Below are 12,758 nucleotides of genomic sequence, written 5' to 3'. Positions count from 1 at the left end.
AGTTGAGTTCCGAGAAGGTTCCTAATCCGCTGGGTATCATAGCCAAACAGACGGACTATAGCTCTTACGGTACTGCATCCCTAACAATAAATTTTACACTAATTCTTACGGTGCTGTGTCCCTAACAATAAAGTTTATTAGACTAGCTCTTATGGAGCTGTGTCCCTAACAATAAAATTTAAACTAGCCGCGTGCTAAAAAAATTCTATTTAGTTTTGAATAATAATTTGTCAAAAAGTCAACTAAAAAAGGAGTAAATAAATGATATTTATCTTTTGTACATGAATTTATTTACAACTAATGTATAAAATAGTTTGACCCAATATTTACAAACTTACATTTTAATTACAGTGTCATTACATTAAAGGAGTAAGTATTACCATAAAAAAAATATAGTAAGCTCTGTAACATTTTGAGATATGAAAGCACATAAAAACTATTGACATAGCCATTAGTCTGGTAGAAAACTTAAGTTTGCTGATAGTTGGTGTCTTAACTGGCCTTTAAAGTTTCTATGGGTTGTGATTTGTTTTATCCACTCAAGCAACAAAATAATTTGATTTGTTATAACAATAGTATTACTCATCATTGTTAAGAGCTTGTATAAAGAAAAGGTTATTCAAAACAAGTTTGGCAAAAATTCAACAGCCGACTAAAGCACACTATGTCAGTTTTAATATAAAAGGAAACTAACAAAATTAAGTTGTCAAACCCACTAAAAATAGTCAAGTACCAAAAATCTCAAAAAATCACCTGAAAGCTTTGTTTTAACGCCGTTTCATAAAATGTTAAGACCACAACTGAGTTAATAACAATATGTGGTTATTTAAGTTATTAACTTGCACGACTAGTGTACTTGTACTTTAATTACTTTATGTCCACTTTATTCGATGACACTGACAAAAATTGTACCAACAGATTGTAAATGTAACACAAAGAGAAATAAAATTCTCGATAGTTAATATAAACTAGTGGCATGTAGTAAAACAAATTATTGTTATATTTAAACAAACTAAGAATCAAATGATCTTTTACACAGCAGCTCTGGAAATAATAAGTCGATGATTTTTAGATCAGAAAGCAGAATTTATCTAAATTATTTGTTAATTTGTAAACAAACTTCACAGACTCTATTCAACAGAATTAAAAGTAGCATAAAAATGATAATACACATTCGTTTTTTAATCCCAATGCATTTTAAACGGGAGATATTTTTTGTTATTTGCCTTATTTCTCATTTTCTGGTAGATTTTGGACATAATCTGCTATTTTTAGTTTTTACCAACCCCATGGGACCAAGACCTTTAATTTGAGCCATCTCCCATCATCCTGTGATGTGAGCTTTAAAACCCTCACAATTTTGATTTTTTTTAATTTGCTTATATAATTAGTAATATAGATTGTTTTTTGTTGCTATGAACTTGTATGTTAGAACACAGTTTGCGGTTGGGCTCATTAAAATAGTACTTAATCCAAAACCTACAAGGTTTACTAAGCTTCTTCGGAAAATGGTTACCAGCAAATAATAGTTTTTTACATTTTAATATCTTTTATGTCCAAGGTTTAAAAAATTATTCTGAAGGCTATTTTTATTGCTTGAGAACCATAGCAAGAACACACTAACTAAATTGTTTCGTTTTAGTACTTCTGACAAAAACTAATGGGACAAAAATACCTTCTATTTGAAGGGGAATTAAACATACAGTAGCATGTTGGTGATTTTAATGTTAGTGGATAAATATTGTTCATTATTATGTAAACATTTCTAGTATTCATTGTGAACATAATTATGTCAACACTGTTAAGGTTCTTAACATAATATGATAAACAATTTAAATAGATTCTTTCTAGTAACAAAAAACACACATAATGTAAACTTTTACAGGGCATTTAAAATATTTTATTTTATTAATCTTTTCATTGATTGACAATATTTGATACAAATACATCACTAAAAATTGATTTAATTGTACTATATGGATCACATCTTATGCAACTACTGTACAAGAGACGAGATGCCAGTAAGTTCTAATATAAATAATAAAACCTAAAATGTAAAATAGAAAAATGTATAATATAAAAAATTAAAACATTAGGACAGCTTGGGTCAGTGACGGTGCTTTGCTCTGGATTTCTTACTATCACTGCTAGGGTAATACTTGTCGTAGCTACTGGCACGCACAGGTGTGCGAGAGCGTGATCGGTATCTTGTCTTCTCACGCCGCTTGTGTGGTGGCGGGGAGGGAGAGGGGGTGTAGCTATTACGCCGTGATTTGTGAGACTTCTTGTTCCTACGATCATTTGATCTTGACCTGCCTCGGCTGAAAAATAAGACAGATTGTACAAAACCAATTTCAAGGCAATGACTACTGATTCACAAACAACTGTTAAAGAGTAGAAAATCCAAGTATGTGAAACACTAATAGGATACGGTAAATTGCTATAGGTTAGCAATGTTTCATTTAATTTTTTTTTGAAAAAATTCCAACCTAAAAATGAAAACACTCAAATAGGGAGGGTGTTAGAAGTTCTCTGAATACTATGTACTGCATACCTTTTGTACATAGTATTCAGAGAACTTCTAACAGAGGGTCTTACATGATTTCGATAGTTGGATGTTTCAATGAAAAATTATTATTACTGTAAATCTGCTAGAAAATGAAAACAGTTCTAAATAATCTCAATACCTTATTTCTATTGCAAGATTCTTCATAAAAATGCAAATCCTAGCCCTTAGGCCTACTATGTTTATAAATATTTAAAAATCAAATTAAGAAAACAACCTATTTCATAAAAACCCTATTTTACAGGATTAAAATCACGTAAGAGACTGACCTGTGTTTCTTGGAACGCTTGTGTTTGGAAGGGGTTCGACTACGACTGCGAGACCTGGACCTACTCCTGCTCTCACTGCGTCTCTTGTCAGAGTGGTTGTTCTTTGGAGAGGTGTTGTTGATGGGTGAGGCACCACTGTTGGGAGTGTTGTTGCCAGACAAGATGCCACGAGCTCGTTGTCGAGCCTCCTGGTACTCCCTCCTCAGTTCCTCTACCTTCTTCTCAAGCTCCTCTGAGTTGGGCTGTAAACAAGTCATCATAATCAATTATTGATGCTCTCTAACAAAAGGTCGCTCTTTATTTAGCAACAAGATCAGGGTTTGGACTGTTCCCTGTTCAATATTAAATATTAAATACCCCCTCCCCTCACAGCAATCCTAAGACTAAGTGAATTTTTCCATTTGCCTGATTGGATTTTAAAATGTCATATTTATTCCCTATTTATATAACATTAGATAAAAGAGTACTTTGATTTGCTGCTACAGGGAAGGTAATAAAGGAGTTCTGGAGAAATAGTGTTTAGGAAACCAATTCCAGGTGGTACCAAATAAATGTATTTGCACCGAGGATGTACCTGATGAGTATTGTTATTTTTTTTACCTTGGACCTGACGTAGAGCCGCAGTATCCTCCTACAAACATCCTCTATCTGTGTCTGGGTTACATGAAAGAGGCTGAACCACGAAGGGGCCTTGGGTAGGGAGATCTTGAGGCGACGTGCCGAGAGGTAAATGCAGGCACACGCCACTGTCTCTGGGTCGTAGCGTACAAAAACGTCACTGCGCAACGCGTCGTTCATGTAGTTCCACGACAGCTGCATCAGCGACTGGTGTTTCTCGTAGCCTAGGACTTGCAGGTACATCACGATTATCTGTTGGCAAAAGAACACAATCAATTTAACCAGGTATAACCAGTGCCGTCCTTGGACAAAGCAAGGCAGGATCTGTAGGCGAGAAAGTAATTTTTAGTATTTCTTAAAATCATCTATTTACATTCCAAAGCAAGTGTTTGAATTTTAAAGAGTAGGTATACACAATGAGGTCTTGAGAATTGGTGTTATTGACACTGACAAAATGTGCTGAGTACAAAAATGTTAAATCTTAAATCAACATAACAATAATGAGAAATCTTGTAACTTGTAATAAAATCTTAATTACTGATCAATTCAAGTATGGTAATAAATTGTTGATGCTGTAAAAATATAAGATCACATACCCGGCAAAATTATACCTACACAAAAAAAACCTGACAGACTAGACGTATCCGACAAGAAAACATGATCGAACATGAACTATGGCCAGAACTTGTTATAAACAAGAGATTCAAGGAGGGAAGTCTAAAAGAAATAAAGAAGAAACCATTTGTATTGTACAGTATGAAACATTCTTGTTTGAATTTAAAAAAATACTGAGCTATAAAAAATAGTAAATTAACTACTAAAAACTCTTTACAGTCCAATAGATTACTGTGTGACTGTTAAAAAATTACCACTTGACTTGGGGTCCGAAGCCTTGTGTGACTAATTTTATTTCACCAACCCTGCTTGGTATTCCTCAAGTTCTTAAAAAAAATGTTTTGTCTGGGGAACTCTTAAAAGAATGAACTAATTTTAGCCTATAGGACAAGTTACCAATCTAAATTACAAGTTTAATATTAACTGAACAAAACTACCATCAACATACAATATAGAAATGGACACTCACCTTATGAGGATGTTTAACATGGACACAAAAGCCAAGTTCTTTTAGAACTCTTCTTTCAGCCTTGATCACTTGCGTTTTGAGAGCAATGTAATGTTGGTCCAGGATCATTGGTTGAATTGTCCTGAAACAAACAACTTTAATGAAATATGAGTTGTTTACTCGACAATGTTTAAGCATTCTCTTTTTTTAAGTAATGAATAGGATTTTAATCACAATCTTTTTAATTGTAATGGATCAGAGGATTTAGGATTTGTGGATGTGAATTTAATTCCACTAATCTCTTTCAAAGCATAAATATGGGTTTTTTTGTGAAGAGTTTAGTTAGGACAAAATTCATTAAGGAGAAACTACATTGATGACTGCTTTGAGTTAATAGTACATAAAAAAATTACAGGTTTGCTGCGAGTTCTTAATTATGGTTATTAATGAAAAGTGAGAACCATGACCCCAAACCATTGACTGTTAGGTGTTACCATCAATAGAAAAACCACATTATGGTAAAGTACTGTTTTTGTTTTTTTTTTACATTGCCAAATTATTAATGTAGTTTATACGTCATTAATCTATGGGTATTCTGGAACTAAAAACAAGTTCTGTCAATTGACATAAATCTCTGCCTGCAGCAAACGTTAATAGATTGGATAAAAAATCACTTACCTATTACTTACCTGAATAAGTACATACTTACTACAATTGCTATTTTACGTAATTTAAAAGTAATGGTACTGTATCACCAAGCACTGAGAGACAAAAAGGATTAAATAACAAAACTATCACCACCCACTAACGAGAGCCTAACGTGTACAACCTTTGACAATAGTAATGTAAGAGCTGTATCTGTGGTGGTGGGCAACATACTACTGCGCGTTTTTAAATCAAATCAAAGAAAAGGGAAAATAAAACAGTTAAATTGAACCAAGTAGTATAATGGTAGTAATATAATCATTGGTAGTTAGAACAACGAACTTCAAAAATGATGTATTTAACTTTTGAAAATGTAAATAACTAGGCCTACATCTTGTACAAGTATTTGAATCTTTTTGTCTCTAAGATATTGGTTTTAGTATTCACTTAATTGCTATACACTGTATTTATATACTATTTTGTTGGAGAGAGTATTTGGCCCTGGGGCAATGTGTTGATTAGTTATAATTATAAGGTAGGTAAATAAACATCAATTTTAGACTGCCTCACTGACTAATTTTGTTCAACTGAACTTGATAGTGTTACTTCTAATTGAGTTACTTCTATTACTATTCTGTTTTTGACTTTTTAATACTTTTCAATGAAATGGCGACCATACAAAGTATGTATTTTAAGGCAAGTATGAATGGAGATGAGTGTGGGAAGAGTGGCGCGATCTTGTAGCCTTGTTGGTGACTAAGGCCGACATATTCCCTAGACACAGCTGTTAATTAATAGCCCATACAGCTAATGGCAACTAAGGGACCTACAGTTTATAGTGAAATCCGAACAACATTTGTTACTTCTATTTTGTTGGAGAGAGTATTTGGCCCTGGGGAAATGTGTTGATTAAAGTTATAAGTTATAATTATAAGGTAGGTAAATAAACATCAACTTTAGACTGCCTCACTGGCTAATTTTGTTCAACTGACTTGATAGTGTTACTTCTAATTGAAATAATCATAAATAATGCTTAAATTATTGTTTCCTGTTGACACTGTTAGAGTCTATAAATTAGATTTTGCTGAATATTTTGTATTAAAAAATATATAACTGAGGATGTCTCATTTCCTCAAGTTTCTTCAGTTGCTCCTAATACTTGTGGTTTAATCGTTGAAGAAAATATCCCGTTTCCTAGCTTGCTGGCCCACTTCTGTCATACAGTGAAATATCAATTAACCATGCTGAAGGCCTGTAATAAGTGTAAAAATAACATTTTTTTTAAGAACCCGGTGTTGTTAGAGTTATAAGTTGTACTGAACAAAGTATAGAATGTAATGGTTGTCATGGCTTAGTGACGAACTAGCGAATGCTAGTGGATTGGCCTGTTTAAGGATTGTAGGGTTTGCCATGTTACTCGTAAGGAGTTCTACAACGAAAGTTGGTTTAACGTTTTCACTGCCTTGTCCTAAACTGATAGGACTCCTGAGTCTAGCCTTGTTGTGCAAATGTGAACGGCCATCTCCAAAATTACCCCTACTTACATACATACAATTTTCTCTTTTGTCCCAGCAGGCATGTGTCGTATGGTGATGGATTTCAATAGGGGTTGACTCCTTAAATTACAAAAACTTAACACATTTCGTAATAATTAACTATAGAATTACAATTGATTTTCTCTTGACTTCCATTGTTAAGAGCTACTTAACGATACTGAGATTAGTAATTTAGGAAGTGAGGAATACAGCACTACAATTTGAGTTGAGCTAGCTTGGTCCTTCATACAGGTGGCAGGAGCTCATGAAGACCTTACTTAATATAAAGAAACCCCTCATGTATTTCAATATTAAAGTAACAAAAAATAACTTTCCAGTTTTAATCCACCCCACATTAAACTAAGTCATAACAGGGTCACAAAACAAACCTTGGAAGCGTTTAAAACCTCAGAGAGGACTAGACTTGAAACAAAATACAATAAGACTCACAATTTAAGGTTATGAGTTACTGAGTGATCGTGTATAGTCAAAATAATAGTTAATGCAAACCCAATGTAATAATGAAACATTTAAAATGCAATATACATCTTTTAACTTTTTATTTTATTCCCATAGATAAATCTATTAATAAAACAATATTGGAGAGCCCTAAGTTTAACCCTAGTAATAAAAAAAAAATTAAAAACACAAAATGTAACTCATCAACTCATTGGTTGCAATCGGTAACTCATCGGTGGTCGGTGAAGTAAACAACTGTATAGTCTGCCCACAAGATGATAGACCTCCTTATGCTAAAAGTCTTGGCAGTCGCTAAATAACATAAATTTAAATTGAATAATTTGTTTGCCATCGTTGCTAATCCGCAGCTTGATTAATCCTATAAATTGGCAGAACGGTCTTACACATGAATGTTCTCTAGGAATATTTCAATAAACAATTTGTCTATTGTATCTCATCTTGGGTTAGCTGAGCCTATTGGAAAAGAAAAATTATTCATACTTTGGCAATCTTACTAAACAAACATTTCATCTTTTTTAGTTTTACAAATAACCTATTTTGAAATCTAATACTAATTACTGTACCAACTCGGAAAGTAAAAAAAAAATATTAATGCTAAGGCGGTCGACACACGGGAAGACTGAAACCCAACTAAAGTTGAACCAACTGTTTTGTGACGCGATTACGGTTGCAGTTGCGTTGGTTAAATCCGCACACGGGCGCGACTGAAGTTGAGTTGAGACAGTGAATGAATTCTAATTTTGTTATAACGATGCTGTGTAGGCTACTGTGTATGGTGTTTGAAATGAGTAATAGTGATGAAGAAGCCCTGGTGTTTTATAAGCCATCAAGAAAGCGTAGAGTAGAAGGTGTTGGGTACATCCTTATGTTAAAACAAATATTTAATGTAGGCTCTTTGTAGTTGCTGCTGCATTACAAGAAACAGACGCAAAATTTCAGTCTATGTACAGGATGTCAAAAATTGCTTAAGAAGAGTTATCGCAGTTGGTATACCTGATCCTAAAAAAAAGGATAAAAGCGCAATACAAATATGCGAAAAGTTGTTCAAACCAGGCGACTGAAATCACCTAGGAAATCACCTAGCAACCGGCAGGTCCGGTTGCTTAACGACTGATCGCCGACTGGTCCTCAACTGGTCGCATCGCAGTCGCCCCGTGTGTACTGTCCCACCTAACTACATTGGTCAGGACGTAGGCGACTAGTTTGTCCAACAGGTTGCCGATTTCAATTGGAAAACAGTCTTCCCGTGTGTCGACGGCCTAACTTATCAACAACTACAACCTACTAATACCCCAACCTTAAACAAAAAATGGAGAGACCATTTTAAAAATACCCCTGCCGCAGCAAACCTGCCGACTAAGCGAATTTCCATTTGTCTGAATTGATTTTCAATTAAATCTATTTAAATAACATTAGGTTTAGTGAGTACCTAGGTTTGCCGCTACAAGGAAACTAAAAAAATGTGTGTTTTAGTCAATTATTAATAGCTTAGTATAAAATAAATAAATTTACCAAGTTGGATCAAAATATATCATAAACAAGTAAACTACAACATTTTATAATTTTCTCTAAAAGAATAAGATGGAAATTTAAAATTTTATAACTGTACAAAAACACTTTGATATACTAAATTATTTGTTTTTTTAAGCTCTTTAGAAAAGGTCTAGAGAGAATTTGGAAAATTTTGTGTTTTTAAGGTCAAAAATGAGAAAACCATTTTTTCGCCATAAAACCCGTTCCCATGGTCCGATCATCCTGGTTCGCGAACTCATTCAAGTTTATCCCGCCTTACACCTTTCAACTAAAGTTCATCAAAATCGGACAAAAATTACTAAGTTATCGCTTTGTACGTCGCAAAAATGATCTGTTCCTGCCGTTCCTGGAAAGTGAGCCAAACATCCAATCTCATTCGTATGTACTTTACAGTGGGTTTCGTGACTACATGGTGTCTAGTTTATTTCCATTATAAAATTCAAGACTAATTCCAGACTTTTCAAGACTAATTCCAGATTTTTCAAGACTAGTTTTTTAAAAAATTAGTGGGTGTTGATACCAAAATGTATCGATTCTCGATTCTTGATACTGATACCAATTTTTATAGCTTAACCAAATTTTCTAAATAATACTATACCAACCCCTGTCTTTGTCATAAAGTAGTATTATGATAATGTGGTGTTTTCAAGTAAAGAAATAATGCAGCAATAAAAAATTCTAACTGGCAAATTTGGTTTTTTTTTATCATGAAATCTTCCGCGTACCGTACGTTTAGACATCATCATTGACTGCAGCGGTTACAGAAACGCAATCGTCGTCGTCCGCGATCACAGCAAAACCATGAACATTTCCCGCGGCCTTGTAGACAACAATGACATCATCGTCGTCTCCCGACGTCTTAGAAACGTCGTCGTCATCGTCCGCGACAAAATCGTGAACATTTCCCATGGCCGAGCAAATATCATCGTCGTCTCCCGCGGCCACGGAAACGTCATCGTCCTCTCCCGCTGTCACAGAAACGTCATCGTCGTCTCTCTTGGTCACGGAAACGTTATCGTCTTCTCCCGCGGTCACGGTAACGTCATCGTAGTCTCTCGTGGTTTCGGAACCGTCATTGTCGTCGTCCACTATCGCGGCAAAATCGTGAAAATTTCCCGAGGCCGTGTAGACATAATCATCATTGGCTTTCGCGGTTACGTAAGCGCAAGACGACAATCGCGAAAAAATCATAAAAATTCCCTACTTTAAAATCAAATTTAAGACTAAATCCCAACTTTTCAAAGACCATTTTGAAATTCAATACTAATTCCCGACTTTACCGACTACTAGACACCCTTTGACTATTACTTCCCGGCCAACTACAAGATGTACAATTGGATTGATCCTCCGTCTGGTAAGAAGCACAATCTCTGTGTTTTCTGTCGCCAAAAGACTAACCATGGTCATCCATTCACCTGAGAGAGAAACTGGATGTTGGTGAAGTGACTGTGGGAGACTGGTAGAATAACAGTTTCGACAACATTTCAAGTCAAAAGACTACAAAACAATGTAAGTACAAAAAGTTGTCTGAGGCTTAATTTATTTGGTTTGGGTAGCCAATTAAGTGGACCAATCAGCCAAGCTCAAGCAATCACGTTTAACATACTACCGCCGCAGCAAACCTGCAGACTAAACAAATTTCCATTCGCCTAATTGGATTTACTCTAAAATGTCTCCTTAAAATTATCACATTAGTATTCCCTATTCATAGCATTAATTTGACGAGTACTCTAGGTTTGCTGCAACAGGGAGGGTAAAGAAGTGTTCTTTTTGAAAAATGTAATTAATAGTTTAGTATGAAATGAATGCATTTTCCAAATGTGATCAAAATATGTTCATAAACAAGCAAACTACAACAGTTTACTTATACTTTTACTCAGTTTACTCCATAAGAATAACATGGGAATTTTAAGTTGAAAATTTGTTGGAATTTTCTCCGTAACCATTAGGCGCATAATAACACTTTAATATACTAAATTATATGTTTTTTTTTAAGTTCTACCAAATGGTTTGGAAAGAAATTGCTAAATTTAAGGTCGAAAATGGGAAAAGCCCATTTTTACCCCATAAAACCCCCCATAAGCCCCTGTTCCCATAGTCAGATCATGTTGGTTCGTGAATTCATTCAAATAAATGTAGGTTTACACGTTTCTACCAAATTTCATCAAAATCGGACCATTTTTGCTCAAGTTTCGCGCTAATGGACACATATATATATAAATGAATCTGAACGGAGGGTGTTTTTGGCTTCTGGGGACCTCAAAACAAAAAAGTAAATCGGTCCCGGGTCCAGGTCTTACCATGAGTACTACGGTAATAGGTTATTCCCTATATGGGAAATTCACTAAAACCTGAATATTAATTAACTACCAGGTTTGTATGAAAAAAACAAATGCTTGGATGGATGGTCAATTTTTAAGCAGTGGTCTTTTAACTAGTTTGTGCCTATTGTAGAAGCATTAAAAAAAAGAATCTTTCACACAAGGCCGTTTTGCTTCTAGACAACACCCGTTCAAAACCAGACTCAGACCATCTGGTAAGTGGAGACATTAAGGTGATACATTCTTTCCACCTAATGTTACTTCATTAATTCAGCTGCTATGGCGAGGTTCTTAAAAAAATGTTTCAATGGAACTACAGAAAGATACTATTGACCTTCTTGATTGAACTGTTGGGCAATGAAAACTGTACTGGCAATTCAGAAAGCAATAAACAATTGAGAATGTTGCTTACTGGGTAGCTGAAGCATGGGACAATTTAGCAGAGAACACAGAATCCAGACGTGAGATCCAGGACATCTGCTCATCTACAAACTGGTCAATGGCTTCATCGACTGTCCCGGACTTCTCAAACTTCTGAACTTTAGGGCGGGTAGATCTTCAAGATCCAGGGACCTCTTCTCTCGTGAGCACCTCAGCACCAACTATCATCTCTACAGCCCATTGCCCAGAGCCCAACGTCTCATCAATGCTCTACCTGATGACATTGACCTTTTTAGTATGTCGCTTGCTTCCTTCGTCTTCGGAGTGGTGAAGTGATGATCTTTCTGTGTTTTGTGCCTGCGCCTCTCTGTATACGCAAATTTCACAACTGCCCTTTCTGGTTTTGTTAAACATCAAGGCAGATTTTTCGCATTTTCTGTTATGTTTGGTTTGTTGATTTGCTTGTTTTGGTCCATGCAATATTGTTGTTTTTGTTTTTGCACCCAAATTAGCAATCAAAATTTTCTTGAATTAGAGATTATTATTGAAACTTCTTCCTGTCTGTTAACTTTTATTTATTGTTGCTATTTATTGTTATTTGTTATGTTGTTCAATTATTGTTGTCAAATGTTATTGCTTGTTATACTGTTCTGAATTGTTTCTAATTTTGCATCTGTTATTTTTCTTCAAATTGTATCTAATCTAAATCTTCTTATGTATTGGCGTCAGCCGTTGGTCAATAAATAAATAAACACAGTCAGGGAATCATGGAGGAAGCTATCTGGGATCCAATTTTTAATGGAAAATCGTTCCTCCAGCTTTGAATCTGAAACTGTTGAAACCGATGTCAGTGAGCTAACTACACGCCCACAAGTGATCCAGTAACTCGAGAAGATGTGTTGGACTGGGTGTATGGAGATTATACATTGTTTTTGAAGAGTGTGAAGGACATGAAAGTGATGCTAGTGACGACGTATCAGCTGAACGCATATTGCACACAGACAGGCTCAGAGCAAATGAGAAGGCACTGGCCTATACGGAGCAGCGACCAGAGGCTCTGACGTCCAAAGTATTCTGCCTGCAGCGATGGCAGAACACTGCAGCCAAAAAAAGGAGGAGCCAAACTCCACCAGAAAACTATTTTTAATTTGTCTTCTCCATTGATGTGTTTACAGCATAATGTAACAAAAGAGAAGTAGTGAATTTTTCAACAATAAAGTCATCTAAGTGTTTCTTTTACAATCAAAAGTTTAATAATTACTAACCTAACCGTTAATATTCCTGAAGATTTTGTGTTAACCGAGCTTTTACGTAGTAGAGTTGTCTTTGGTTCCAATTACCTCGAGT

At 35.1% G+C, this 12,758-nt stretch overlaps 1 protein-coding gene across 2 annotated transcripts in view; it reads right to left on the bottom strand.

Moving 5' to 3' along the window:
- Window positions 1–277: 277 nt before the first annotated feature.
- The window catches only part of LOC128988382 (cyclin-L2-like), a 34,939-nt gene continuing 22,458 nt past the window's right edge, over window positions 278–12,758 (bottom strand). Inside the window, exons 3-7 of one of the 2 annotated variants that reach the window (XR_008490370.1) lie at window positions 4,538–4,658; window positions 3,436–3,705; window positions 2,836–3,077; window positions 1,130–2,321; window positions 278–1,028 (exon numbers count right to left, since the gene is read on the bottom strand). Coding sequence is in view for 1 of the 2 variants with exons in the window: in XM_054409626.1 (XP_054265601.1) it covers window positions 2,108–2,321; window positions 2,836–3,077; window positions 3,436–3,705; window positions 4,538–4,658 (847 nt within the window). In the remaining variant the exon portion in view is untranslated. Of the gene's footprint in view, window positions 2,322–2,835; window positions 3,078–3,435; window positions 3,706–4,537; window positions 4,659–12,758 lie in introns of both variants that reach the window. The other variant, XM_054409626.1, reaches the window with a different exon arrangement.

This window comes from Macrosteles quadrilineatus, unplaced genomic scaffold (assembly GCF_028750875.1).
Source record: "Macrosteles quadrilineatus isolate MER2022 unplaced genomic scaffold, UCM_ALF_1.0 Scaffold_3__2_contigs__length_128488019, whole genome shotgun sequence".
NCBI lineage: Eukaryota > Metazoa > Arthropoda > Insecta > Hemiptera > Cicadellidae > Macrosteles > Macrosteles quadrilineatus.
The sequence above is the reverse complement of the archived record's forward strand: the minus strand, read 5'-3'. Positions and strand labels throughout refer to the sequence as shown.